The 25,780-nt window shown below is 42.9% G+C and overlaps 1 protein-coding gene across 6 annotated transcripts in view; it reads right to left on the reverse strand.

The window, feature by feature from the left end:
* The window catches only part of LAMA2 (laminin subunit alpha 2), a 3,129,796-nt gene that overhangs the window by 602,458 nt on the left and 2,501,558 nt on the right, over positions 1-25,780 (reverse strand). For all 6 annotated transcript variants that reach the window (XM_085611831.1, XM_085611827.1, XM_085611830.1 and 3 more), the window contains one exon: positions 23,700-23,863. In XM_085611831.1, coding sequence (XP_085467957.1) covers positions 23,700-23,863 — 164 coding nt within the window. The remainder of the gene's footprint in view (positions 1-23,699; positions 23,864-25,780) is intronic.

The raw sequence follows: 25,780 nt of genomic DNA on the forward strand, positions 1-25,780 counted from the left end.
AGAGCAGGGGGTATCCTAATGAGCAACAAGTGTTCCTGCCCAGGCCAATTCAGGCACTGCTCAAGCAGCACCTGGATTGGCTGCTTTAGAGTACAATGCGGAAGTGGGACTGTCCAAGTCCACAGAACATGGGGAGCATGATCAGCAATCACTGCATGGATTTATTGTGTAGCCATGCAGTGATTGGCCATTCTGCCCTAGCTGATCAGGAACTCTCTCCCTCCCTTCTTCGTGCATGCTGCCGGCAACAGCATTGCACATAAGGGAGTGTAGAGAGAGAGTCGAGAGGAGACCTCGCTCCGTGCACAACTTCAATTTAATCAGAATTGGCAAAGCTCTCCTCTCTCTGAGAAGCCTGCCTGAATCATCACAGATCTTGCAGACATGTGAGTACCAGTGGTACAAAATGAAAAAGTGGTGTTGGCCTTGTAGGCCTAGTTGTATTTCCTTGGGTGTAGGCGGCAGCCGGTGTGTGCATTTTTCCGCCCAAAGTGATATCAGAAATGATGAATTAGTGAAACTGTCCCGATAGTTACGAAGCAAGAGATTGGAGGGGAAAGCTGGTAAGCGCAGATGCAGATAACTATGAAATGAGTTCTTTAATGTGAAATTAAAGATCTAATTTTGAGTTGAGCTGCATCTAATGTGTATCATCACACAGGGCATTACCGTCATCGCAGTTTATTGACAACGGGAGTACGTTTGGCTCCTTTTGAAGCCACAGAGTTCCTTCTTGGGGGCGGGGTACAGGAAACATGTTGACGTGAAAGAAAAGGTTTTGGAGTGGGAGCGAGAAAGCAGGAGATGGGACACTGCTGAGATGATTGCGAGGTACAATCTGAATTGGACTACGAAGCCCAGCAATCTTTGCTTCGTTCTACATGAGCGGCACATCCAGTGAGGGCTTTCCTGCATAAATTAAGGAACAGTCCAGTACACGCACACACTTTCAGTCATGTCCACGCCTCTGAGGAAGAAGGTTTTAGACTTTGAAACGCATCAGGCGGTTAAAGACGCTACTGAACAGCCTAAGCAATCTGTGTTCCTTTGTTCCTCCTGCACCTATAAAGCTTGATACTTACGACGGTTGTCAGAGTGCTTTCCATCGAACGGCAACTTTCTGAGCAGTGATATATATATATGGCCTAAAGAATCTCTATCGGACCACAAGCTCCAACAGTAGGAGAACAAAACAACAAGATTTAGAATATAAGAACTTGATCTACAAATTGAACAGCAACCCTGGCCTAATAATTTGCATGTCCGACAAGGGGGGCAATGTGGTCATCTGGCCCAAGGAGGAATACAAAACTGAAGTAAAAAGGCAGCTTTCGGACATTGAGTGCTATGAAAAAATCAGCTTAAAAATCTACAATACATCTAAGGAATCCCTAAAGAAAATGTTACATGCTTACAAAAGGCAGGGATTAATTTCAAGCCAAGAATTCGACTTTTTGTTTAATGAGTTTCCGATCATCCCAACGCTCCGTCTGATACCAAAAATCCACAAAGGCGTGAGGCCAGTACCAGGCAGACCCATGATTTCGTCTATTGGGAGCATCAGCGAAAATGCAAGTAAGTATGTGGATTACTTCTTACAGCCACTAGTCCGTGCTTTACCAACGTACATTAAGGACACTGGTGACTTTATCAGGAAACTAGCCAGAATTCAATGGCATGAGGATTTCTTGTTGGTCACTCTTGACATAGAGTCCTTGTATACAAGCATAGAACACAATACAGGGATTGCCGCCACTAAACACTATCTGGACTGCAGACCAATCAAATTTTACAATCACAACAGTATGCTTTTAGAACTTACTCACTGGGCATTGAACAATAACTATTTTATGTTTGAAAATGAACTGTACTCTCAAAAGAGGGGAGTCGCCATGGGAGCTTGCTTCTCCCCCAGTTATGCCTGCTTGCATGTTGGCTGGTGGGAGGAGCAGGTTCTCATGGGAACCCATGCTAAGGTGTTTGGATCCAAGATTGTAGAGTGGTACAGACACATTGACGATGTTTTTATGGTTTGGAAAGGCGATCGTGAAAGTGTGATTGATTTTATTGAGATTTTAAATGATAACGCTTTTAATCTCAAATTCACTTTCAAGGTGGACAACACATCAGTTGAATTTTTAGACACTACAGTCACGATTGTTGAGAACCATGTAGAAACATGTCTGTATAGGAAATCCACCGCTGGCAACTCTATCCTACACGCCAGAAGTGCCCATCCGCCACACCTTATAAAAAGCATCCCCTATGGGGAACTCCTCCGTATTAAACGTATTTGTAGTATACCGGAGGAGAGGGTTCAATGTTCAGAAGAAGCAATGAATAGGATGAGGCAAAGGGGTTACTCTGAGGAGATCCTCAGGGAAGCCTACAACAAAGTGAAATCGACTCCCAGGAACTCCCTACTCATAGACAAATCGGTTAATAAGAGTGAACATAGTTCAGTGGATACATTTGATAATGTAAACTCCAATGTACCACGTTTGATCACAACGTTTAACAAACAGCACCGTAAGATCAGAGCCATGATAAATAAAAACTGGCCACTTGTATTGACCGATGGTGTCCTGGCCCCCATGTTACCTTCCAAACCTGTACTGACGTTTAGAAGGGCCAGAACTATGAGAGAGGAGCTCATGAGACCAAGTAATCTAATCCCGACTAGCAGCTCATGGCTAAAGCCTAAAAGAGGTTTTTTCAAATGCACCAGCTGTAGAGCATGTAAATTTGGCCAGAATACCACTCAGTATTCAGTCCCGTTCAGTGACAACCCTAGACAAATTAAGGGCCACTTCACATGTAGATCAGAATTTGTGGTGTATGTCCTTTCCTGTACATGTGGTTTGAATTACATTGGGAGCACCAAATTACAAGCCCATGTCAGAATTTTACAACATTTAAGGGCAATTGTGAATAATGACTCCAGCTACCCAGTAGCACGGCACTTCAGAAAACTACATAACAATGAACTTAGTTGCCTGAAATACTTTATTGTCGACGGTGTCCCCGCACAGCGAAGAGGGGGCAACAGGGAAAAAGCCCTTAGACAACTCGAAACAAAATATATACTCGAGTTCGACAGTAAAGCACCCACGGGCTTAAACACCACTGAAGACCTACACAATTTTATATGAGTATTGATAGACCATACGAGATTGATGTTGCTCTTTTTTAGACTTGCTTTCGTCTTACGTGATTGATATCTGCAGTGTACATAATGTCATTTTCTCATGTCCGAAGCTATCTTACTGATTGATTTATCTTGTTTGTTTTACCTGTATCCTCATCAATTTTACTAATGTCATCTTTTAATTGCATTGAGAGCAGAACTGTTAGCCAGTTGTTTGGACTAATTTGTTCCTTCTACATTTTTCCTATTTTTGTCTTTTGATTCCAAAGGAATAGGGCCAAAGACAAGAAAACAATGAATAGCAAACGCTTTCTCCATATAATGGTGTGTTCCAGTTCTCCATACATGAGGATATTCTCAGCCAAGCACCCTCTACCCTTAGGTATATTACAATTTAGGTGTAAGCAGCTCTGGGGACCTGCTATAACTTTGGACCTACTTTTGCTAGAGATCAGATGTTTGGTGGTCTTTATGTATTTGTTAATTCGGAACCCCATATAGGTGAATAGTATTTTGGAGTGTTTCTCTTATGCCCCTCCTCACTTGATCCCCGCAGTATTTTATCATCATTTCACTATTTGCACTTTTCTCACTTCTTGATTAGTTTTAGGATCATTTACATAGGCTATTGGTTTTAACAGCAATGCCGGGTCTTTTTATATAGGTTTTATCGTTAGATATTACTTTAACATATGTTGTTATGTTGCAATGAATTCTGATTGTGCATTATTTAAGGACATCAATTATGGTCCGTAACACAATTACCATATGTATACATATGCATTTGTTTGCACTTTGCACTTTTATTGCGTATTTTGCACATTTGCATTTTGGTGCACATTGATGGCACTATTTGCACTTTACATATCAGGATTTGCACCTACTATTTGCGTATTTGCACAACCTACTACTGCACCTTAAATCTTTGTAAACCACCAGCATTTACAAGGTCGGGATATTTTCCGTGAACAAAGGCAGGTATTTAGAAGCAGATATATCTAATGATTCAACTATGTAATATCTTAGACCCATGCTGTCACAAGTACTAACGTATGTGTATTTGTTACATGTTTTTCATCACTATAAAAATATTATTTTTAGACTAATGTATTTTTTCCATGTCTATGGTCACAAGCATCACGAGATTTTAGAGTGCTCTTGAATTATAAAAGCTAAATGAATCAGCAGTTACTTCATGTGATCAAGGCCATCTGGTGGCCGAAACGCGTAATGGCGTGCTGTGTGGGCGCTGATTGTCATTAAAAACCTGTGAAGCACGATTTGGTGTCCGTGTGCTTCTTCCTCGCCGGTCGGGGGTGGGAGACAGCCTGTTGGATTTCATATATATATATATATATATATATATATATATATATATATATATATAAGATTGTAGATCGGAATTTGTGGTATATGTCCTTTACTGTACATGTGGTTTGCATTATATAGGGAGCACCAAACTACAAGCCCATGTCAGAATTTTACAACATTTAAGAGCAATTGTCAACAATGATTCCAGCTACCCTGTAGCGCGACATTTTAAGAAACAACATAACAACGATCTCAGTTGCCTGAAATACTTTGTTGTCGATAGTGTTCCCGCACAGAGGAGAGGGGGCAACAGAGAGAAATTACTCAGACAACTCGAAACTAAATATATACTTGAATTTGACAGTAAGGCACCCACAGGGTTGAATAACACGGAGGACTTACACAACTTTATTTGAATGTTTGCAGGCTACATGTCACAACACCCTTTCGATTCTCAACAGAGATCTGTAGTTTTTTCCATTGCTATCCATATTTGGGACACTTTTATTGTCTTGCCCATTTTATTGATCTGCTCATTTGTTTAATCCTCATCCTCACTGATTTTAAAAGTACCCCTATAGGTGCCTTTTTTATCAATATTTGACAATGGAATTCTGGGCTGGCCGTTCAGAGTAATATGTTCTTTTCTTTGTCTTCTCTTTTTTGTCTTTTGTATACGAAGGAATAAGAAAAAAGAAAAACAATTCCTTCCTCGAATGTTGGCGTTTTCCAGTTTTCAATGCTGATGATCCACTCAGTCAGGCTTTTTTCATCTTTGCCAAATTATACTCTATGTGAGATCAGCCCAACTGGATCTGTCCAACTTTCAGTTTCGTCATATACTAGATCAGGTGGTCTGCTGAATTTAAATTTAATACAAAAATACACATAAAAAATGTTTTTTTATCTCCCCTTTCCTTTCTTTCTCCTTTCTTGTTTTTCTATCCTATCATTATTCGCATTTTTCGCACTTTCAACCAGTTTTTAGGATTTATACATTGGTAAATGATTCTAACAGCATTTTGGGTTTTTTGACAAGTTTTTCCCTTTGGGTACTTTTGCTATCTTTTGGACAGATGTATTTTCTGCATGTATTGTTCAACTGTATGTATTAGGTTCATGATATAGCTGCTATGTGTACATATGATGCATTTGGTTGTATTTTGCACTATCATTGCGTATTTTGCACATTTGCATTGTTTGCACCATGAATGCATAGTTTGCACCTTAAATGCCTAGGAATTGCACTAGTAACTTGCGTATTTGCACAAGCAACATCTGCACTTTAGAACCAATTTTTCTCATTGTTTATGGTGCATGTTCCGGACATCTTCCAAAGGTTAAACAAGGCTAAAAACAAGCTTAAACCAGACCTCAGTTAATGACAATATAGTGGACCTTCACAAACCCATGTTATAATGATTACAAGTATATTTGTATACATTATATCAATTATATTTACCATGTACACATATATATATGTTTTCTATGTTTATTATCACTAGCATCACTGGGTCATAGAGTGCTTTGTATATAAGGATAAGAGAAACGGCAGTTACTTTGTGTGATCAAGGCCATCTGGTGGCCGAAACGCGTAATGGCGTGCTGTGTGGGTGCTGACTTTCATTAAAATCCTGTGAAGCACGAGCCGGTTTCTGTGTGCTTTCTTCCTCGCAGCCAGGAAGTGGGAGACAGCTTTTGGAACTCATATATATATATATATATATATATATATATATATATATATATTTAGAAAAGAAACTCGGGGGCATCCCCCACCAAGATATCCACGGCAACTAGGAAGTCCAACAGCACAGCAAGGTCAGTCAATAACGTTTTATTTCATCTTCACCAGGTGCACAACAACAGGGACGGTCGACGCGTTTCGGCGAATGCCTTCAACTGGATATATATATATATATATTCTTTATTTTTTTTTTTAAGTACGAAGGGATGAATGTCCAAAACACTAAAATGATTATGTCTTTGTGTAGTGATGCAACTGTTGCTCATGTAAAGCGCTCCAATACCTTCATGTCAAGTTTTCGCTATATATAAACTGCAACAAAAAAAACACTAAAAATTAGTTGTTGTGCTCCTGCTTGTGTGTCTATCCTTCTCAGAGCTGCGTATCAGCAGGGCGTAGCTTCAGAAACATTTCTATCTGCACACTAGAGCCACACACATTACTACTTAGACTAGTGATCGCTAGTAGCAAAACCTCAGCAAAAGAGTTTAAGTAAGTGTCTTTCAAGATACACAATCTCGGTGCTCATGCTTGTTTGTAGGTATTTCAAAATAGGCGCTGCGCCAGTGAAGCTGAGACCCAAAATGACGACGCCTGCCCTCTTCCTATCTAGTCGTGGTGTCGTTTACAAATTGGGGGGCATATTAGCAACGGCCAGCGATAATTATCGCTGGCCGTGCTTAGCGATAACTTTTTTATTGCAGGCTATCTCTGGAATGTATCGCCCTGGTAGCGCGTTATTAACAATGCTTTTCTCCAGGGCGATAAAAATTCCAGAGATAGTGAGGTTATCCCTGTTTTGCAGGGAACATCGCTGGTTTTCTAGCAATGTTCCCAGCAAAACGGCGATAACCTTGCTGATACGACCCTGTGGTCGTATCAGCATAATCCACCCCCTATGTAAGGCATAGGTAAGCCTGGATTTTTTTCGCCAAAATCTAACATGTGCTAAAATCCTGTGGGCTGCCTTGTAAACATCGCGATGTGAACATCAGCGATATTTGCAAGTTAGTCCATCCGGGGAACTCCCAGTGACGCCCACTTTGCATCATATTAGAGATGCAAAGAGAGGCGGTGGGGAAAAGGGTGCTAACATGCAATTATGCATGTTAGCACCCTCTTGTAAATAGGGCGATATTTTTATCTCCGCTTTTTTGGCTTTTTAACTCAAAAAAGCAGCATAAAGCCCTTGTAAATATGCTGCCCTGTCTTGGGCTCTGTCAACAAGCCAGGTGCTTTTTCCAGAAATACTCCAGAGAGGTGTCTTAGGTAGGATTACTTCTGACAGGAAGTGAACATTGCACTGATGTTTGCACCCTCGGGCTAGGTATTTAAGCAGCACACTTTAAACAACTTAGTGCGTTGCCTGACACGTAGGAGAGACACCAACATATTTTGGAGTACCTGGCAGAGAGAGAATGCAGGCCCATTATCACCGTACGTCACTAATCACAAGCGGAAACATGGCCTGCTGCTGCCTGCTGTGTCTTCTGAAGCAACTGCAGTGGAACTGCCTTACTAGGACTGCTCGTTAGTAAATAAAGACTAATAATAAAGTAAATTATTGATTGGGGACCACAGATGCCCGAGTACTTATCATTTCATGACTACTTCAACAAGTTGAGGCATCTAAGGCAAATCTTGGGTCTCAAGCAGTGGCATGAAAGAATGCTAATGTGAAGGTATGGGTCACTCTGTTTCTCATTCCCTATGAAACTCGCCCCCTTTATGTATATTATGCTATGATGTTATATTTTTAGCATTTATGTCATGTGCATTCTGGCACTGGTTTGGGCTCACTGTGCCACATAATCATTATACCAGCCGTTCTTGTTGGATGAGAAGATGCTGCAGAAAGCAGTTTGTGCATGCTCTGCGCAGTAAACGTAGACTTCAGATGCATGTTTAGCAAAATACATGTTGTAATTGGCTGCTGAATGACATCTTGGTAGCGCCAGACAGGCCATTATCCCACACTGGCATTATTTCTTTATATCCTACTCACTCTGTTTCCCCAATTTTTTCCATTTGTTTCTCTTTTTCCCATTTCCCTTTGTTCCTCTTCCCATCTCACTGTGATGTACACTTTTTCACTGTCTTTCCCAAGTCCATCCTTTTGTGTATCTTTCTCTCTTTCTCCCCTTCTTTATATCTGTCAATGACTTGCACTCTTTCTCCCAATGGCTGTGTCCGCCTTCCTCTTCGTAGCTCACCTTTCTTCCTGTCTTCCACCTCTGTCCACTGACTGTCCCTGCATTGCCAACAAGTCTTTTTCGGTGCTGTACACTCTGGGATATCCAATCTTCTTCTGTCTCTCCCTGATTCCACACTCTCTTTGAACCCCAGAGTGTGGGGTGATAAGGTTTAACATTTCACTCAACACCGACATGTTCACGGAGCCACAAACAAAGTCCATAGGACACGTGAAGCATTAACAAAACCAATAGGCCTGGTTTTCATTCTGAGGCCTCCAGGCTAAAATATGTTTTAAAAGCCTGCTGAAGTCACAATGGAAAAGACAAAACAAAAAATATTGTTTTCTATACATAGTGCAGCTTTAAAATAAAGAATGCAATGTGTGATTATTCACTGTACATTAGAGATGTAAAATAGTCCCTCATCATTACCATATGAAATGTCTTTATTGATGTCATAACTGTACTTTCACAATTGCTTTATTAACCTTCTTGCTTTCTCAAATTTGCTTGAAAATGCACAATTTGGACACTCTTTTAAACAAGCATTTGCAATGCAATAGGTCTCGCATTTACGCGAGTTTGAGCCTTTGGCATTGTAAATGACAATGCTTTTTATTTATATTTTGGTTTATAAAACATAAATAAAATAAAACATAAATAAAAGGCATTGTCATTTACAATGCCAATAGCTTAAACTCGCGTAACTGCGAGACCTATTGCATTGCAAATGCTTATTAACAAATGAGTTTTATCTGACATTCTTTTAGTTTTATATAAAACGAAGAAATGCAACTTCCATGCTCGCATTTGCTGCATGCAGTGAAAGATTAGTGGAAATTTATGACTGGAATACCAAACGGCAGATAGGCAAACACACACACCAATCATTCAGGAATCACATCAGCGGCACCATTATATTACCACAGCCCTTTTGTAGCACTCGTATATTTTCGTAGGAATTAAATATATTTGTAGAATCCCAATAAATCACAGCTAGTGCGATTGTGATCTATGGGAAAGAAATGCCGGCTTTAAACCTTGGACTCGTGTCCCTGAAGAGAGGTAGCTGCGCGGCGATGGAAGGAAGTTTAATTGTATGATTAAGGTGGGCTGAGAGCCCCTGACTACCCACAGCTGCGAGCATTAACCCTCTGTCTGCATGGTACTCACCCACTCCCCAACCTGCTGACAAGCAAAACGAAACCTAAGAGCAATTGCTTAATGTGTAACCCACACTTTTATAAATATAAAAAAGCGGGTGCCGTGCTCCAACAAAGCATGGCGCCCGTGCATTAAAATAGTTATGTGCAGGCATTTAAAAAGCAAATACAGGACCGCGGGTGCCATGATCAAAAATAAAGCGTGTTGCCCGTGTTTTAAATATGAAAGCGGGTGCAAATTATGCTTATATACAACACATAGAGTGCCAACAAAGCTGACGACTATGGAACTGGCGAGCAAGGTCGGTTTCACATTATGATCCTGCGCAAATCACTTATTCTCCTCTTTAAAGAAGAAAAACAACAAATGTGAACTTGTGTAATGTAACTGGTGCTCATGTAAAGCACTGATACTTTCGGGTCTGCTTGAATTAGCGCTATTAAAAAAATGCCAAAAAAGCAAAAATAGTACCTCAATCCCAGATCGAGAGGCGGGGTGACTGTAGAAACATGAGACATAAAAGCGCAGAGACACGGCAAAAGTGAAAGCAGGGGTGCGCGCTGCATTTGAAGTAGTTAAAGTGATCGGAGACGCGATCAAGGGAGCAGAAAGGAAACTGATTAGAAGGGAGGGGGTAGTGTGAAAACAGCGGGGAGAGAAGGGAGGGTGTAATAAAAAACAAAGGAGCCAAAACTATAGAGAAGGGAGGGGGGAGTGGGAGCAGCTGTGCACGTGCATGTGATCGTGCACTCAAGGTTTAGGCCAGCCAAAACTGTGGGTAGCACTTTGAAAATCCCACATATAAAATGTCTCTTTGAGCCTTTGGCTCAGCGAGACCTAAAAAGAATTCTTGTGGGAGAACCCACCCAAACCCCCTTATGACAATCGGGCTCGCTCGCTCTGGTCGCTCGGCACAGGTCACTCATCTTGAACTTTTTGCTCACCACTTTCAAATGTCGCTGCCCGCCACTGTATCAGGTTAATGTTATTTTTAAACTACAGTTAAGTGGAGTGGAGGATGAGGGTAAGGCCACGCTGTACATGGCTTCCCTATGACACCTCTTCCCATGAGAAGCTCTTTCATAGGATCACTTGCACAGTGAAAGAGGATTAGGGGGCCACATATGACATTATATTTTAGGTATGTAGCTGTTCTACTTGGGGTGCCAACTGACATTATTAACAACTCAAGCTTAACTCTTGTTTTCTATTAATTTGGAACCCTCAGGTGGAAAATTACCCCAATATTGACAACTACTATCTATAATTCTATATGTTCTTTGATCGTGCTGTGCATCTATCGACTTAGATATGATCATATCCCGATCACGTCATAATAATTTCCAATAGGTCTCCTCTGAGGCTACATACATTTTCGATTCCTCCTTACTTTTGGTGAATTTGGGTCATCATAGGATGTGTTTAATGCAATAGCTATGCTTCAAGAGGGGAAAATAAACCACAAGAATGAAGGTGCAAATGCATTATCTTCCATTTCCAGTTAAACCAAAATGCAATGTGTCTATGATAAAATTGAACTCCTCCTTTTCACTCAGTTATCCCAAATAATCCTCCACCGATGCACTAGCATAGTGCATAAAGACAGTGTTCACCCTTCAGTATAACATATTTTTAGTTAAAGCCTCCTTACTCATTAACTAATCCCCTCCCTAGTCAAAAAGGCCCAAAGATCTCCAACAGCACAGCAGCACAGTGTTCGAACGGCCTCCACACATTTTGTTTATACAGAGGTTCAGTGGTGGCTAGCAGGGAACGGGCTGGGGTTTGAAAACGAAAAAGCAACAAACAAAAAACACATACCACTTTCCGTCATTCCTTCTCGTCCTGGCAAGTCCGGAATCAGGAAGCACTCGGGCTCCCCTAAGCCATTGGTTCCCCTAAGCCAATCACAACGCTGCAATGCACCGTTGTGATTGTTCTGAGTGCCGTGTTTCGGTGGTCAGATGAGGAATGGGGTTCTGGGCATGTTCCCCACTAGGTTGTGTAATGCAGCTTGGTTGGGAACATGCTGAATGTGCATGATGCTTTGGCTGGGCCAAGACAACCAGCCAAGCATTCATTCACACTTTGAGAGAGTGCACTCCCCACTCCTCCCAGAATCCGATCCCAGCCCCACCCAGCCCTAACACAGCCCTAACACAGCCCTGTGGCAAAGAGAAAGAAAATGATAAAAACAAAGTTATTACCATTTTATTTTTACATTTTTTCTGCTCTCAGAGCAGTGGGGCGATGCTCCTCCACCTTAGCGGAGGAGCCACCCCTGCAGAGATTTCCATTTTTCCTCAAAGCGAGGGTGGCTTCTGTTGATGTTGGAAAGCAGCTGCTCCATAACCGGAAGAGAACACAGTCTATGAAACCATTGTGTGTGGTGTGGCAGGTCTTTTTTCTTCCAGTTATGTGCTATTGTCACCTTTGATGAACCCAGACATTGCAGCACCATGTGCCATTCAGTGTTCAGCACTGCTGATACAATTACTGGCTTTAATCCCAGGAGCAAAATATCTTGGGAAAAGGGGAAAGGATATCCCAAGACACCTCTCAATGTGTCCGTACCGCCATGTGAAAAGGGGCAACGTTTCAGGCAGTGCTACCAGATGCTCAGAATGTCACCAATTTAACCACACCCACACCAGCATCTAAGGTTTGCTTCGGGGTACATTTATGCCAAGTGGGAAGGAGTGTAGTGCCACCTGTACCACAGTTTATAGAGTATTTCCGTACCAAATATAGAATTGGGCGATGAGTAAATGTTTTTGCCCATCCTATTCCAGTGTTGTTATGTAATTTAGCCCCAGACAGGAGTTCCCAGCATGTATTATGGTTCCACATGAGAGTGCATCCTGCGCCAAAAATACACAATACAGATTAAATATAGTGCCTCTGGTACCCATCAGCATAGGAAAGAGTGCCTCAAGCAGGGTCTTATCACACATGGCTGCATCTTGGACCATTGGATGTGTAACCCAATATTGTATTTGTCCATAATGCAGCTGTTCCTTCTCTGAAAGTGGGAACTCAACTTTAGACTGCAAAAATGTATTTTTCCATGGAGGTGTTGTGCATATCCAAACGTATGCAGCAACCCCCTCCCTCCAGCAGCAGAAGCACTGCGAGCGCTGGGGTGACTTTGGTATTGTAATAAATGGGTTGTAAGGGAATTGATATGTCAAAAGGGGCTTGGATGTCAGGTAAGTTCTCACATTCTCAACATTGTACTAACCATTCATTGTGCTCAGCTATTCATTTTGGGGGCCTTTATTGTTTGCTCAAGCAGACCAGATCCCAAAGGGCCCTACGAGTAATTGAGTAGTCCATAACTCTTCACCTTTTCCCAGGGTCAGCATCGACCACTCCACTACTATTCTCAGTTGGGCCACTGCATAATAGTGGAAAATACTGGCCATAGACAACCCCCACCTCTCTAGACTGGTTCAAGAGTTTCTGAGGGACTCTGGGTGTTTTATCTCACCACACAAACCTCAACAGGTGCTGCTGAATCTGCTAGAGGCATGACCTATCGAACTACACAGGAAGAGCCTGGAAGGACATTCATTTTTATAGGGTTGATTCAAACTGACCACATGTCCCCGAGTCACAAAGTTTTAACTTATGGCCACTAACAGTGGGGGATAATTTGCACGGATTAGCTCTTTGAGGGTATTAATGGTACTTACTGGGAAATGTTTAATGGAGCTCTTGGCCCATCAGAATGAAATGATTTTACTCCGCAGAAGTGCCTCTTCACCAGGAAGAGTTGAACTCAAGTTTTCTGATTTATAATAATTAATTTTACATTATGAAACACTTTCAAAAGGTCACTAGGAGAGCCTTTTTTGCTGAGAGGGAGGAATGAGGGGAACTTAATATAAGCAGAACCTCGTCTGTATACAGGGAGATTTTATACTCTTCAGCCCAACATTTAATGCCAATTACTGAGTCCGTCTGGTGGACCAGGCAGGCGAAGGCTTCGATGAATAGGGCAAATAAGAGAGGCAAAGTGGGCAGTCCTGACTGGAGCTTCTCTGCTAATTATAAAGGGTGCAGATGTGAGGTCATTGAGGGCAACTCTGGCAGTAAGGATGGCATACTTGGAAAAATCATGCTCAGGACTTAGGGTCCCATGCTCACCTTCTGGAGGACAAGGTGCAGGAAGGACCATTACACCTATTTAAAGGCCTTCCCTGCATCTAGAGGTAGAAGGACCATGGGGCTCTTGTTAAATGTGATTTCTCAACCACATGGATGGCCATCCTTTAAGTTGTCATATGTTTGACGACCCCTAACAAAGCTGCTCTGGTCTTGGTGGACCAGGGAGAGGAAAAAACCATCAAGACGGGTGGCCCAGACTTTAGTATAGACTTTTGCATCAATGTTTATTGAGGCCATTGGACGGTAAGAGGCGCAGAAGCAAACATCCTTACCCAGTTAGGGAATAAGCAATATAAATTACTCACCTGTCAATAGTATGGTAGAGTCTGTGCTAGCACAGACATTTAGCACCAATGTGAGTTTGGGCACTAGCAGGGTCATAAATAGTTTGTAAAACTGGACCATGAATCAGTTGGGTCCCGGAGCCTTGTTAAGCTTCAGATTTTAAATGGCTTGCTTGACATCCTCGAGCTGGATGGCTGTTCTAAAATCTCTTTCTGTATAGCTGCGATTTTAGAAATCTGAACGACTCTGTAAAAATATCCTGCCTCGATGGGGAACACGTGGTTCCCGAAATGGCTATTAGAAGCAACAGAATGCCTCCAGCTTGTCCATATTCACAAGGAGCTTATCACCTTTGTTGGTTAAAATTAACGTAATGTATTCCTTTCTCGTGAAACCTACAATATTCTAGCCAACTGAGTGCCTAGAATTTCCCTGTAACATAAATTTGCTGTTTTTAGATACAGTAGGGCAAGTTCTTGGTGTAGTCCATGCGCAAGTGGTTAGTTGTTTGCTGCTTCTAACTTTTACATTACCTGAAGGAAGGGTTTACTAACTCGAGGTCTCAAGACTACTACTCCAGCCTCTTCACATCAACTGGATGGAGGTGGTCCCGATGAGATGCAACAGCGATAAAACGGCATCTGAGGAGCAGTTGCGGATGGCATGGCTAGCGGATGGGGGGCGGGGAGTCGCAAAGGGAGAACGCACGGGGCTAATTTATTAATAATTTAAAGCTAAATTCAACTTAGCTTTCCGCCGGCCGGGTCCCGAGTCTTCTCTGCTCCTGCTCTCCTGCCTCTGGCAGGAATAGGAAGTAGAAGCAGGCATCCAGGCTTCCTCCCCTAAGCCAATCACAACGCTGCAAGCAGTGTTTTGATTAGTCGGGATGCCGCCCAGCCAGGGGCTTTTGGGGAGGCCATTTTTTCCATTGCAGCCTGAACGGAGAAGGGCAGAGTGCGCATGACTGGTTTGGGCAGCTCCAGGGGGCCAACCAAATAGTCTTCGAGGAGTGGACAGGCACACCACTCCTCCCCTGACCTGCTCATAGAGCAGCCCCGCCCAACCACCCGCCCGCACCCAAACATAAAATGGTAATAACCCTACTGGAGGAGCCGCCCCTGCTGAGGAGCATGATCTTAAAGGCATTGCAGACACCACCAATAGAGACTGCTCCCATCTCATCATGAGCAAAATACTCCTCTATGTTGATATATTTCGTCTCTAACAATTGTGCCCATCAGTAGGAAGAGGTTGAGATGCCACTCTCTGCCTGGGGCCCAATTGTAGGTACATTGAGACTCGGGATTGGTCCGAGACCACGATGTTGCCTATTTCTGAAAAACTAACTTTAGCTATGATGGCATTACTAACTATAATGTAATCTATGCAGGAGTGCATCTGGTGTACATGAGAGAAGTAAATGTATCCAGTGTCTGAAAAATTGAGTTCTCACCAGGGGTCTCGAAGGTCCAAGTCTGTCAGAGACTTCTTAACTTCTTAGAGAAGTCGTCCGTGTGTCCCCTTCTCTCTTGCTATCTTTCCAGTACTGCCTGAATGCATTAAAGTCTGCAGTGAGGACTCCCAGAAACCACACAAGATGAGAAGGCTGATCTCTGTTGGGGGCGTAGACCACCAGTGAAATCAGGTGGCCTGGAGGGAACGAGTTAGGATAAGGTATCTATCTTTTTTTGTCTTATTTAGTGTCAGTGATTGTAAGTGGACAATCACATTTGTGGCTCTTTGCCTAGTAGAAGCACTCGAGTAATAGAAAGCTGTTGGAAAAAATATGTGTCGTATTTTCCCCTGGTGGCTTTTCATTAGATTTGTTTCTTGTAAACAGATATATCCATCTGGGTCATCCGAAGGGTTTTCCAAAAGTACCTCTTTTGGTTTGGGGCATTAAGGCCCTTGACATTCAGTCTGACAATATTAACCATCTGGGATGAAGACAGATGATGTTAATGCTTTGTGTTTGGGCGAGTGAGTGTCTGCCATAGTATGCCACTGCAAGGCATTCTCTTGAACAAACTAATCAAACATACAGATAAACAACACAATCCAGACTATGGAGATTGAAGCCCATCCAACAGTGCAGCAAGGAGGGCTTAGGTTACCCCTTCACTGCAAGGTGGGGGTCAAAGCAATGCCTCTGGGAAAAGTTTCCAGGCATGAGACCCCCAAACGCAGGGTCGCCATGGAGCAGATTGAAAATAGTCTGTGATCCCCCCTTCCTCAACCCGGCCAGGATTCCAAGGAATGAGGGTATTCCATATTGCCTCCGCCAGCCCATGTATACTAAGTAGACTCCAAATACATATGGAGCAACTTAATCTCAGCCAAAGTTTCTCCTAATGACATATTACGTTTGTGGACAGGGAGATGTCAAAGAAAAAAGGGGGCAGCATCAAAGTGAGCTTCACAGCAGTCCAGGCATCAGGACATGCATTACTAACTAATGACATTAAGTTTGGAGCCGGTCTTGGTATCCTGAGGCCCGCCAAATCGCAGCCCTTTGGGCAGCACCATCCGTACATATCAGTTTTCCTTTTAGGTGATTTGGCTCTAGGCGATTGTGCTCTAGACTTCAGAGTAGTGACGGAGTCTGAAAAACCAAGCAGGCAGGCACCCTGCAGGCGATCCATTACAGAGTGCCACTTGCCTTTAAGTTCAAATGAGTGTCCAAACTGGTTTAGCCATCTGTACTCATCTCTGATTTTTTTGGGGAGACTTCCTTAAATTCACTCTGCACTGGAGAGTTGCCTGGGCGATATCCTGTAAGATGGCGCATGTTTGGTCTTGAAAGGGTGTATTGCCAAGCTCTCATGCTGTTCTCAGGACTGTTTCCTTCTCAGAATAGAAATTTAATTTTGCAAGGATGTGTCTAGGTCTCTTTGCCGAGCAGCTTTCTGGGGGCCTGTTCCATGAACTCTAGTCGGACATCCTGGTGGTCATCTCTGAGCAGAGACAAGAGCAGTCCGGTGAGAAAGACTGATAAATCAGTATCCAGGATTTCTCCACTGAGGCATCTGAATCTGAGGATTTCCCTCCTTGGCTGGCTTTCAAGTCTTAGAGTTTGTCCAGGGCTCCCCTTATTTGCTGCTCCAGTATGGTACCATGGGAAGAGGCAATTGCATGTCCCATTTCCAGTGTTGCTAGTGTGACCCCTGCCCCCAATAGTCTCTGGCTCACTGAGTCAATGTATGAAACTAGTTCTTGAATTTTAGGACCATTGTCAGTTCTCATATTGCCTAGGCCTTTTTCAACATCTTGGCGCAGCTCTTCAAGCAACGCTGCCTTGAAAGGACGGCGGCTGTCAAGAAGGTTGAACTTCGTTAAGGATATAGTGTTCAGGAATGCAGCATTGGGGTAGTCTATGTATTGTCAGCTGTTTTCTTGGACTTTGTTCTGTCCAGGTAAGCCAGAGGGCCTCCATGAGAAGGCTTCTTCTTATGAGAAATGTTTGAGGGCACAACAAACACCCCCAGCATCAGAGAGCGCTGCTGCCTCAGACCGTGGAGCTGTAGTATAGGCCCTCACCACTGTGGGAGTACACAGGCGTATTGTTGCTCTCCTTAAAATATGTCTGTAGGCACAGTGAGGCTCAGTGAAGGTTCACCATACACACCATGGACTTTCCTTCCCAGTTCCATGGGTTTCATCGGGGTGTCACATTTGGTGAATGTGTTTCTGCATTCATATTGAAACAAGTGGAGGGGTCACAGTTAGCACAAGCTGAAACACTTAAGTTTACAATAATACTTGATCAAAATTGTGCATGGTCCTTTTTATTACTATATCATCCTCCAGGGTGCTGCACTAGCTTTAGTTCTGAATTAGCACACTTCATTACTTTTAGCATAATGAAACTGATTCATCTTTGCGTTTTAGGAAGTTTAAATATAAAATTAGATGAAAAAGGTGTTGGAAAACCTTAAAGCTGGAGCATCCCCTTTATGCTCTAAATTTGTAGCAACTTGTGACAATATCCACCCATGAAAAAAGGACATATATAATTGACCTTATATTTATTACTAGTGACAATTGTCTGTCAGTCCACCAATGAAAATAGGGTGGTCTAACCACTGTAGAATCCCGTTTGATCTGTTTTCCAATTTAACTTTACACCAATATGTCAAAGACTTGGATAGATAAAAGGTAGAACATGGTCTAAAATGACAAACCTTAATTTGATGGAGGAACTTAAAAAGAATCCTCCCTCAGTAAACAGTCTCTATAGAGAAGTCTCCTTAAAAGTAACTGATTTCAATGATCAGATCACTAAGGCAATAGATTGTATTACACCTGTCAAAAGCTCCAGAAGGAGACTTATATCTGTTTGGTATACTAACTAATTGGCCATGGCTAAAAGAAGATGTAAAAAGTTTGAAAGAACCTGGAGATTGACTAGATAAGAGAATAATAAAGCTTTACATATATTTGAATTAAAAAGGTATATATACCTATGTAACATAATAAGAAAAGATGACTTGGCAAATATTATGTATTGTTATTCTATGTAGATTTGGATTGCGCAGCTAATCACCTGTGAAGGTATCCAGCCACTGGTGCAGCAATGTAAGCCCGGCAGTGCTCCTAGGTGAACATCCAGGTCTTCAGTTTCTTGCAGAAGTTGAGAAGTAGAGTGGCTGTTCTGATGTGTCGAGAAAGTTTGTTCCAGTTTTTGGCAGTGATTAAGTAGTAAAAGTGCACTCCTGTCTTGCTTCTGCTGAAGCAGGGGATTCTTGTGAGGGAGAGAGAAGTGGAATGTAGCTATCTGGAGAGTTCGTAGAGTTGGAATCGGTCACTGAGGTACACTGTTCCTGAGTTGTGAATGGCTTTGCAGGCATGGATGAGCAGCTTGAATTTTCAATGTTTCTTGATGGGTAGCCAGTGTAGTACAGTGAGGTAGAGAGGGAATTGAACGCTTTGAGGATATCTAGGATGAGTCTGGCGGCAGCGTTTTGGATGGTCTGGAGTCTTTGTGTGAGATGGTTGGAGATGCTGACGTACAGTGTGTTGCTGTAGACTAGTCTGCTGGTGATGAGGACATGGGTGACCGTGCACCTTGGGCTTGTAGGGAGCCATCTGAAATTGTGCAAAGCATTCTGAGGCTGTGGCAGCAGGATGCAATCACAGCATTGACCTGTTTGTTCACTGTGAGTTTGTCATCAAGGATGATGCTGAGGTTTCTGGTGTTGTCTGTGGCGGTAGTCATGGGGCCTAGGTCAGGTGGAAACCAGGGGGAGTACCAGGGGGAGCTCTTAATTCCAAAGATCAGGATCTCCATTTTGTCCGTGTTGAGTTTGAGGCAGTTCTCTTGCATCCAGGTGGCCATGTTGTACATGCAGGTGGTGAAGCTGTTCCAGGTGGTGTTGTTCATGTCAGTGAGGGAGAGGATGAGCTGAGGGTCATTGACGTAGGAGACAATGTTGATGCCATGGGTTGCTATGATGTGGGCGAGAGGTGCCATGTAAATGTTGAACAGGGTTGTTCTGAGGGAGGAGCCCTGTGAGACTTTGCAGACGAGCGTCTTGTGTTCAGAGGTGAACTGACTCATTGTGTCCTCTTGGAGAGTTAGTAGATAATCCTGCTTGTCTTGGGCCCTTGGATTCCTAAGTCCTGCAGTCTGATGATGATGGTGCCATGTGGGACAGTGTTGAATGTCGTAGAGAGGTAGAGCAGGATGAGAGCAGTGGTTTCTCCTTTGTCAGTGATGGACCGGATATCATCTATTGCTGCCAGGAGGGTTGTTTCCATGCTGTGTTTACTGCAGAACCCTGACTGGGTGGAGTCCAAGATGTGGTGCCGTTCGAGATGGGTGGGGAGCTGCTTGCTTATTTCTTTTCCACGACTTTGGCTGGGAAAGACAGGAATGAGATGGGCTTGTAGTTGCTAAGATCTTTCAGGTTGGCCGAGGGTGTCTTCAAGAGGTCTGTGACCTCTGAGTGTTTCCAGCTGTCCGGAAGTTTCCTCTGAGGATAGATTAATTGAGGATATTGGTGAGATTGGCATGGATCAGTGTGCTTCTCAGGTTGTACATGTGGTGATGGCTGGGATCTGTGGGGACCATGAGTAGATGGTCTGCTGGGTTCTATTGGTGTCATCTGTTGTGAGGGGGTACCAGATCCTTAGGAGGTAGGTGTTGTCGATGGTGGTGGGAGGATGCGTGATAATGTCCTCTACAGTGGGTTGGGGTGCAAAGTTGGTGTTGATCTTGAGTATTTTGCTGTGGAGAAAGTCAGAAAGGTCATCCAGGGGATCTGTGAGGGGATAATGGTGTGGGAGGCTGCTTTGGGGTTGGTGAATTCTTTGACAATGTTAAAGAGTTCTCTGCTGGAATTGGAGCAGGATTCAAGTCTAAGCACGAAGGCCATTTTCCTGGCTTTTTTATTTGTGTTGTACCTTCTGAGTCTGGATTTGTAGGTGTCTTTGGAGGTGTTGTCCCGGCTGGCTCTCCATCTACTTTGCAATTGTTTGCAATACCGCCTGGAGAATCTTAGGTATTTGATGTACCAGCATGCTTGAGCATGAGTTCTTGTATGTCTGATCATCTTCTTGGGGGCCAGGGTGCTGGCACAGTCTGAGATTCAATTGTTGGAGGTGGGTAAAATTCCAGGATCCATGTCCAGTTTCATGCTTTTATTGAGGAGCAGATTTGCTTCGACCAGTATTGACTGAATTATGTAACCAATCAATTATTACTGCATGAAGTCTGCAATTGTGGACGAAAGCTCAAATTCTTCCAATCTTGACGAAACCAAATGCTAATCCTGAGCAACTTTGTAACTATAGCCCTATTTCCCACAACCCTTTTCCAGCAAAAATAATGGAAAATGAAATTAAAAGACAATTGCTTAAACATATTAAAAGTAACTTATTGGATAATACTCAGTTTGGGTTTAGATCCTTCCATAGTACTCCCTTGTAACTGTGCGAGATGATTTATGGAAATTATTGGATAAGGGTCATAGTGCAGCACTGATCTTATTGGATCTCAGTGCTGCCTTGGATACAGTCTATCACCCAAATCTGATGATGAGACTAAAAGTGTTGGGAGTTAGAGGAGCTGCTTTGGATAGTTTCTCTTCCTTTTTAACAAATTGCATCCAGACTGTTAGAAGTGCCGCCTACTCTTCCAAACAGCAGGTTATAACATGCAGAGTGCCACAGGGCTCAATTTTAAATCCAACGTTATTCAATCTCCATATTTCATCACTGGCAAAATGAATACAGACATTTGGACTGTTGTTAATGTTCTATGCGGATGATACACAGATATGGCCTGATTACCGTGTGGGAGCGGGACTTTCTATGCCGCCGCCACACTCCCACACTGCCACACCCATGTGCAGACCACCCACCAGATTAAGACTTTTGCAGTCAATGGTGAGTGGTGGTCCCGACAAGCATAATGTGGGCCTCAAGATCACTGCGCCACCGCTAGTGATCTCAGATCCCTGGCGGCTGCGGCGGTGCAATAGTGGTCTAACCACCCAAGTTGAAATACGGCGGTTGGACCCCCAGTGTGGCAGTGCCTGCACCGCCGCTTTGGCAATCCATCGGATCATAATTGGGCCCATAGTAGTATTAATAGGAAAGGAACGTACTTTAGCCAGAAACATCCACGACTGAATGCAAGAGGTTAAGAACTGAATGAGTGTACATGCACTTGAATTAAATGGTGATAAAAATGAACCACAGTGCTTCTGTCCCTTACCTATCACATTAGTACTAATTGGTGGCCCGAAGATCTGGGATAGACTATGAACTCTGACTTGAGTTGGAATACACAGACATCGCTGGTATCAGTGTCCTGCTTTTCACATTTAAAATTAGTACGGAAAGCAATGCTATTACTACCAAATGAACTCATTTAGTGGTAGTCCAGCCACTGATTTTATCACGCCTAGACTATTGCAATGCCTTTTATCTGGGACTTCCTGCTAACTAACTGCTAAGATTCCAACGAGTGCAAAATTGGGATGCTAAGCTCATAAGTGGTAGAGGAATAAATGATTCTGTGTCAACTGCATTAGAGGAGTTACACTGCCCATCAATAAGCAAGAGAATACTCTTAAAATAGCTTGTTGGTCACATTGAGCTTTCTATCAGATGGATCCAATTACCATCTCAGAGAAATTTCAGCAAAAGGTTCCAAGGAGGACTTTAAGATCGGGAAATGCTTTACTCCTCACCTCTCATACTTTTAAATTAAAGAGGAAGGATGGTTGAGCCTTTTCGGCACTTGTTTCAAAGTTTCGGAACTGTCTCCCTATTTCTCTGAAGGATGAAAACAATCACTGGAAATTCCAGAAATAGTTGAAAACGTATCTGTTTAATAGAGTTTGATTTCACTTCCTCAGTTAATTAGCACCAGGTTACCCTTTTATGGTATTTCAGTTTTGTGCTTTATAAATAATCTACATTATCGTCATCTGTATTATTGGCCCATAGTTGCCGACCAAGTAACTCAAGTTCTCAAAACATGTGTCTCACTTTTAAATATCGACAATCAGAAAAATATGGCAATAGAGGTCAGAAATGTGGGGTCAGGAGTTTTAATGTGTGATAAGTGCCCCGAAATCTCACTTCAGCTACAGGCAGCGATCCAGGCATACATGGGGCTGTCTCTCCCATCAGGCTGCTCCATAGCATCTGCAGGATTGGGCCCTGGTCCACCCACACCTCAGTTCTCTTTAATTCCCAGCTCACTACCAAGGCATCACCCTCTGGCACAGAAACACAGCGCATTCAAGGAGAGCTGTGTCAGTGCAAGCAGGCAGAGCAGATACAGGGGGCAGGGAAGACCGGTCGATCCCCATGCCACTCTTTTCCTCTACTCTATGTTGCCCAGACCATGAGGGAGTTCACCAGCTTTCCACACTCCTCTATGGGTCTAAGGGTCAAACCACTGAATCTCACTCCTGGGTGCTGGAGCAGCCCCCAGGATTCCTCCCTGCTCCGGACGCCAGTCAACATCTCGACACAGGTGGAGAAAAGGGCTGTATCAACTGGTGTGAAGCACCATCAGCGAGCATCCGTCTACGCCACCATCTTGGATGCACCCCACAGTTGTGTTTTTTCATCACATCATTAAAGCAGAGCCATGGAACTGATAGTTAAAGACAGAAGAGAATTGGCCTTTAGCTGCAAAGGTTTTTAGGTCTCATGGGAAACTCTGAAATTAGTTTTAGACAATTTACATATTTACTTGGTGCAAACCATCACATTAGAGGTATTCCCAGTTAGGATAAAATGTCATATGGGCATCAGTTCAGTAGGTAAATATAAAGCAGTTTTTTTTTTCTTCTTTCCTTTCTTGGGGGCATTTATAAAGTACTCTGGCTCTTTAGGCTGCACAATTCCCTGTAAAAATGTCCTGCAATTTGTTCATCATTCTGGTTTTTGGATCTCAGAATGGGTGGTAATGTACTAATGCACGTGTCCTCCTCACTCTTTTGTGTGAAATGTTTCCTCACCTTCTCTGTCATGTCTCATCTAGAAAATAAAATGTGTTGGCAAACACCTCTAACGTGGGCATATTAACTCTCAAGTTAGAGCCCTGATTTGAGCAAAAATGGGACTGACCTCTTTTTTCTGGATTGGTCTCCGAAACTGTGTTGAAATCACTGAGACTACAAATAAATATACGTATAAAATTTAATAAAGAATCCCATACCCATCCAGAATGGAAGAAGACTCGTTCAGCTGGGCAGCGTGATTCTCGGCCTGTAACACTAGGTCCGGAAGTTGCCTTTCCTCAATTGCTTGGGTTAGATTATGTAATTTTTCCTTAAGCATCACAGACAATGGTCCTAATTCATTGTTCATGTCTTCAAGATCCTATAATGCAAAGATAAAAACAGTTTTTAATGTTACATTACAAACATCTTAACCCTTGCACATTGAGTTCTCAGTGAGATATAATCATTCATCATACAGTATTTAAATACAGCTTAGTTGTCTATTGGGATATTGATTCCTGCCTTGAAACTCCATAGGTGGTGTTAGAAATGACCACCTGGTAATTGAGCTTATTTGCCTACATTGTTTTCTGCTTTTTCACGTGAGGTAGAACAAAATGAGTGCTGAAGCCTAAAAGAGAACCTCTGAGAATGCTAATGCTGATGTCTTGATTGCCCATTGGCCCTCTATAATATAGAAAGGCTCTCTTGTTCCTGCCTACATTGGAGGGTGGCAACACAGGCCCCATAAAGCAGAGGCTCTCCTAGCGGTCACATGGTGATGGTTAAGGTGCGAGCTTTAACAATAGCCTCAAACAAATTTCAAACACACATCAACATACGCACACCAATTTGAAATCACCTAAACACTGCCGCTGACCAATAGGGTGAGTGACATTAGTGGGGAATGCAAAGGCCAGTTTTCTGGAAATTAAATTAGGGGGCAGATTTACTAACATTTCATGCAACACGGTGCAGCAGGGCAACTTGTTGTGCTGTGTTGCATGTAAGGGAGACATACGAAAATTTGCCAGATATGGCGCATTTCTGCGGCAACCTTGTGCAGGTGCACTGTGTGCTGCCTAGCGCCAATGCAGGCACCCTTACATCAGGGTGCAAAGGTGCCTGCATTAAGAGCAGGGTTTTTTTTGCTTGAAGGTACACCTTCCTGCACAAAAACAATCCTTCAAAGCATTTTCCTATTTAGGTCGAGCCTAGAGCCAGCACGTCTGCGCTGCAAGACATATTGTAGAAGAGTAGGGAATAGAAGCCCCGCCCACTCTCCACCCATATTTGCCATTGGCTTGTGTCATTGTCCATCCTAAATGCTGACTTCTGATTCATCAATAGGCTTGTTAGTTCCTTCTTAGTACCACCTCCTCTTCCATGGGGTTCCAGGACCCTCACTGACCCCATTCCACTCTATGATGAGATGGGGAAGGGTGGGGTTTGACGCTGCAGGCAGGAAGGTGAGCGCTGGATTCTGCACAGTATATCTGAGGAGAGTACAAGCTAGAGAACTTATGAAAGCTGTTTAGCTTTCAGTTCAGCACATGACCCTTCCCAGAAACCGGGAGAAGAGAGAAGTATGAAAAGCCGGCATGTATTTATTTTTAAAGAGACAGGCGAGATGGCAAACCCCTCGCATTCGCCCCCCTCTAAACTCTTGAAAACCCATTGTTCAGGGTTTCTGAAACTGAGATGATTGATTAAACAGACGTATTGCAGTTAGAGTAGCATAATTTGGCTCCATCATATTATATTTTGCTAGGATATATATACACACACACACACATACACACACACCCTTTGGCCTTATGTACTCATGTGGCAAAATAACACAGCTGAGATATGGTGCACCAACAGTATCGAAAGTGCATCACTTGTGAGGTTTGAGAAATGTATGTATGCATGATAATGTTTTTCCTTTTCAGAGACATCTGGACTGTTGATTAATATTCTATAGATTTAGATTGTAAGGGGGTTTGCTAAAATGAATTGTATGCAGTGCATTCACCAGGGATTAGTGAAAGTGGATCATATGTGTGTTTAATGTCTTACAAATTATCACCAGATTGTAGTGTTTGCTTAAAAACAACATGTATTTTTTGTTGTGCCACAGATAATAGTATAGCAGGATATAGTTTGACTTATTAATAAAGATTACATTTATCTGATTATATGTAGACTGTAGAACTAATGTATTTAAAGAGAAAATGTTAAATTAGCGTGATTGTGGGCCTTAAGCTTAAAGTCAAACAGGTAATACTAACATGAAAGGTTGTTTTTCTTCATA

This window comes from Triturus cristatus, chromosome 6 (assembly GCF_964204655.1).
Source record: "Triturus cristatus chromosome 6, aTriCri1.1, whole genome shotgun sequence".
Taxonomy (NCBI): Eukaryota; Metazoa; Chordata; class Amphibia; order Caudata; family Salamandridae; genus Triturus; species Triturus cristatus.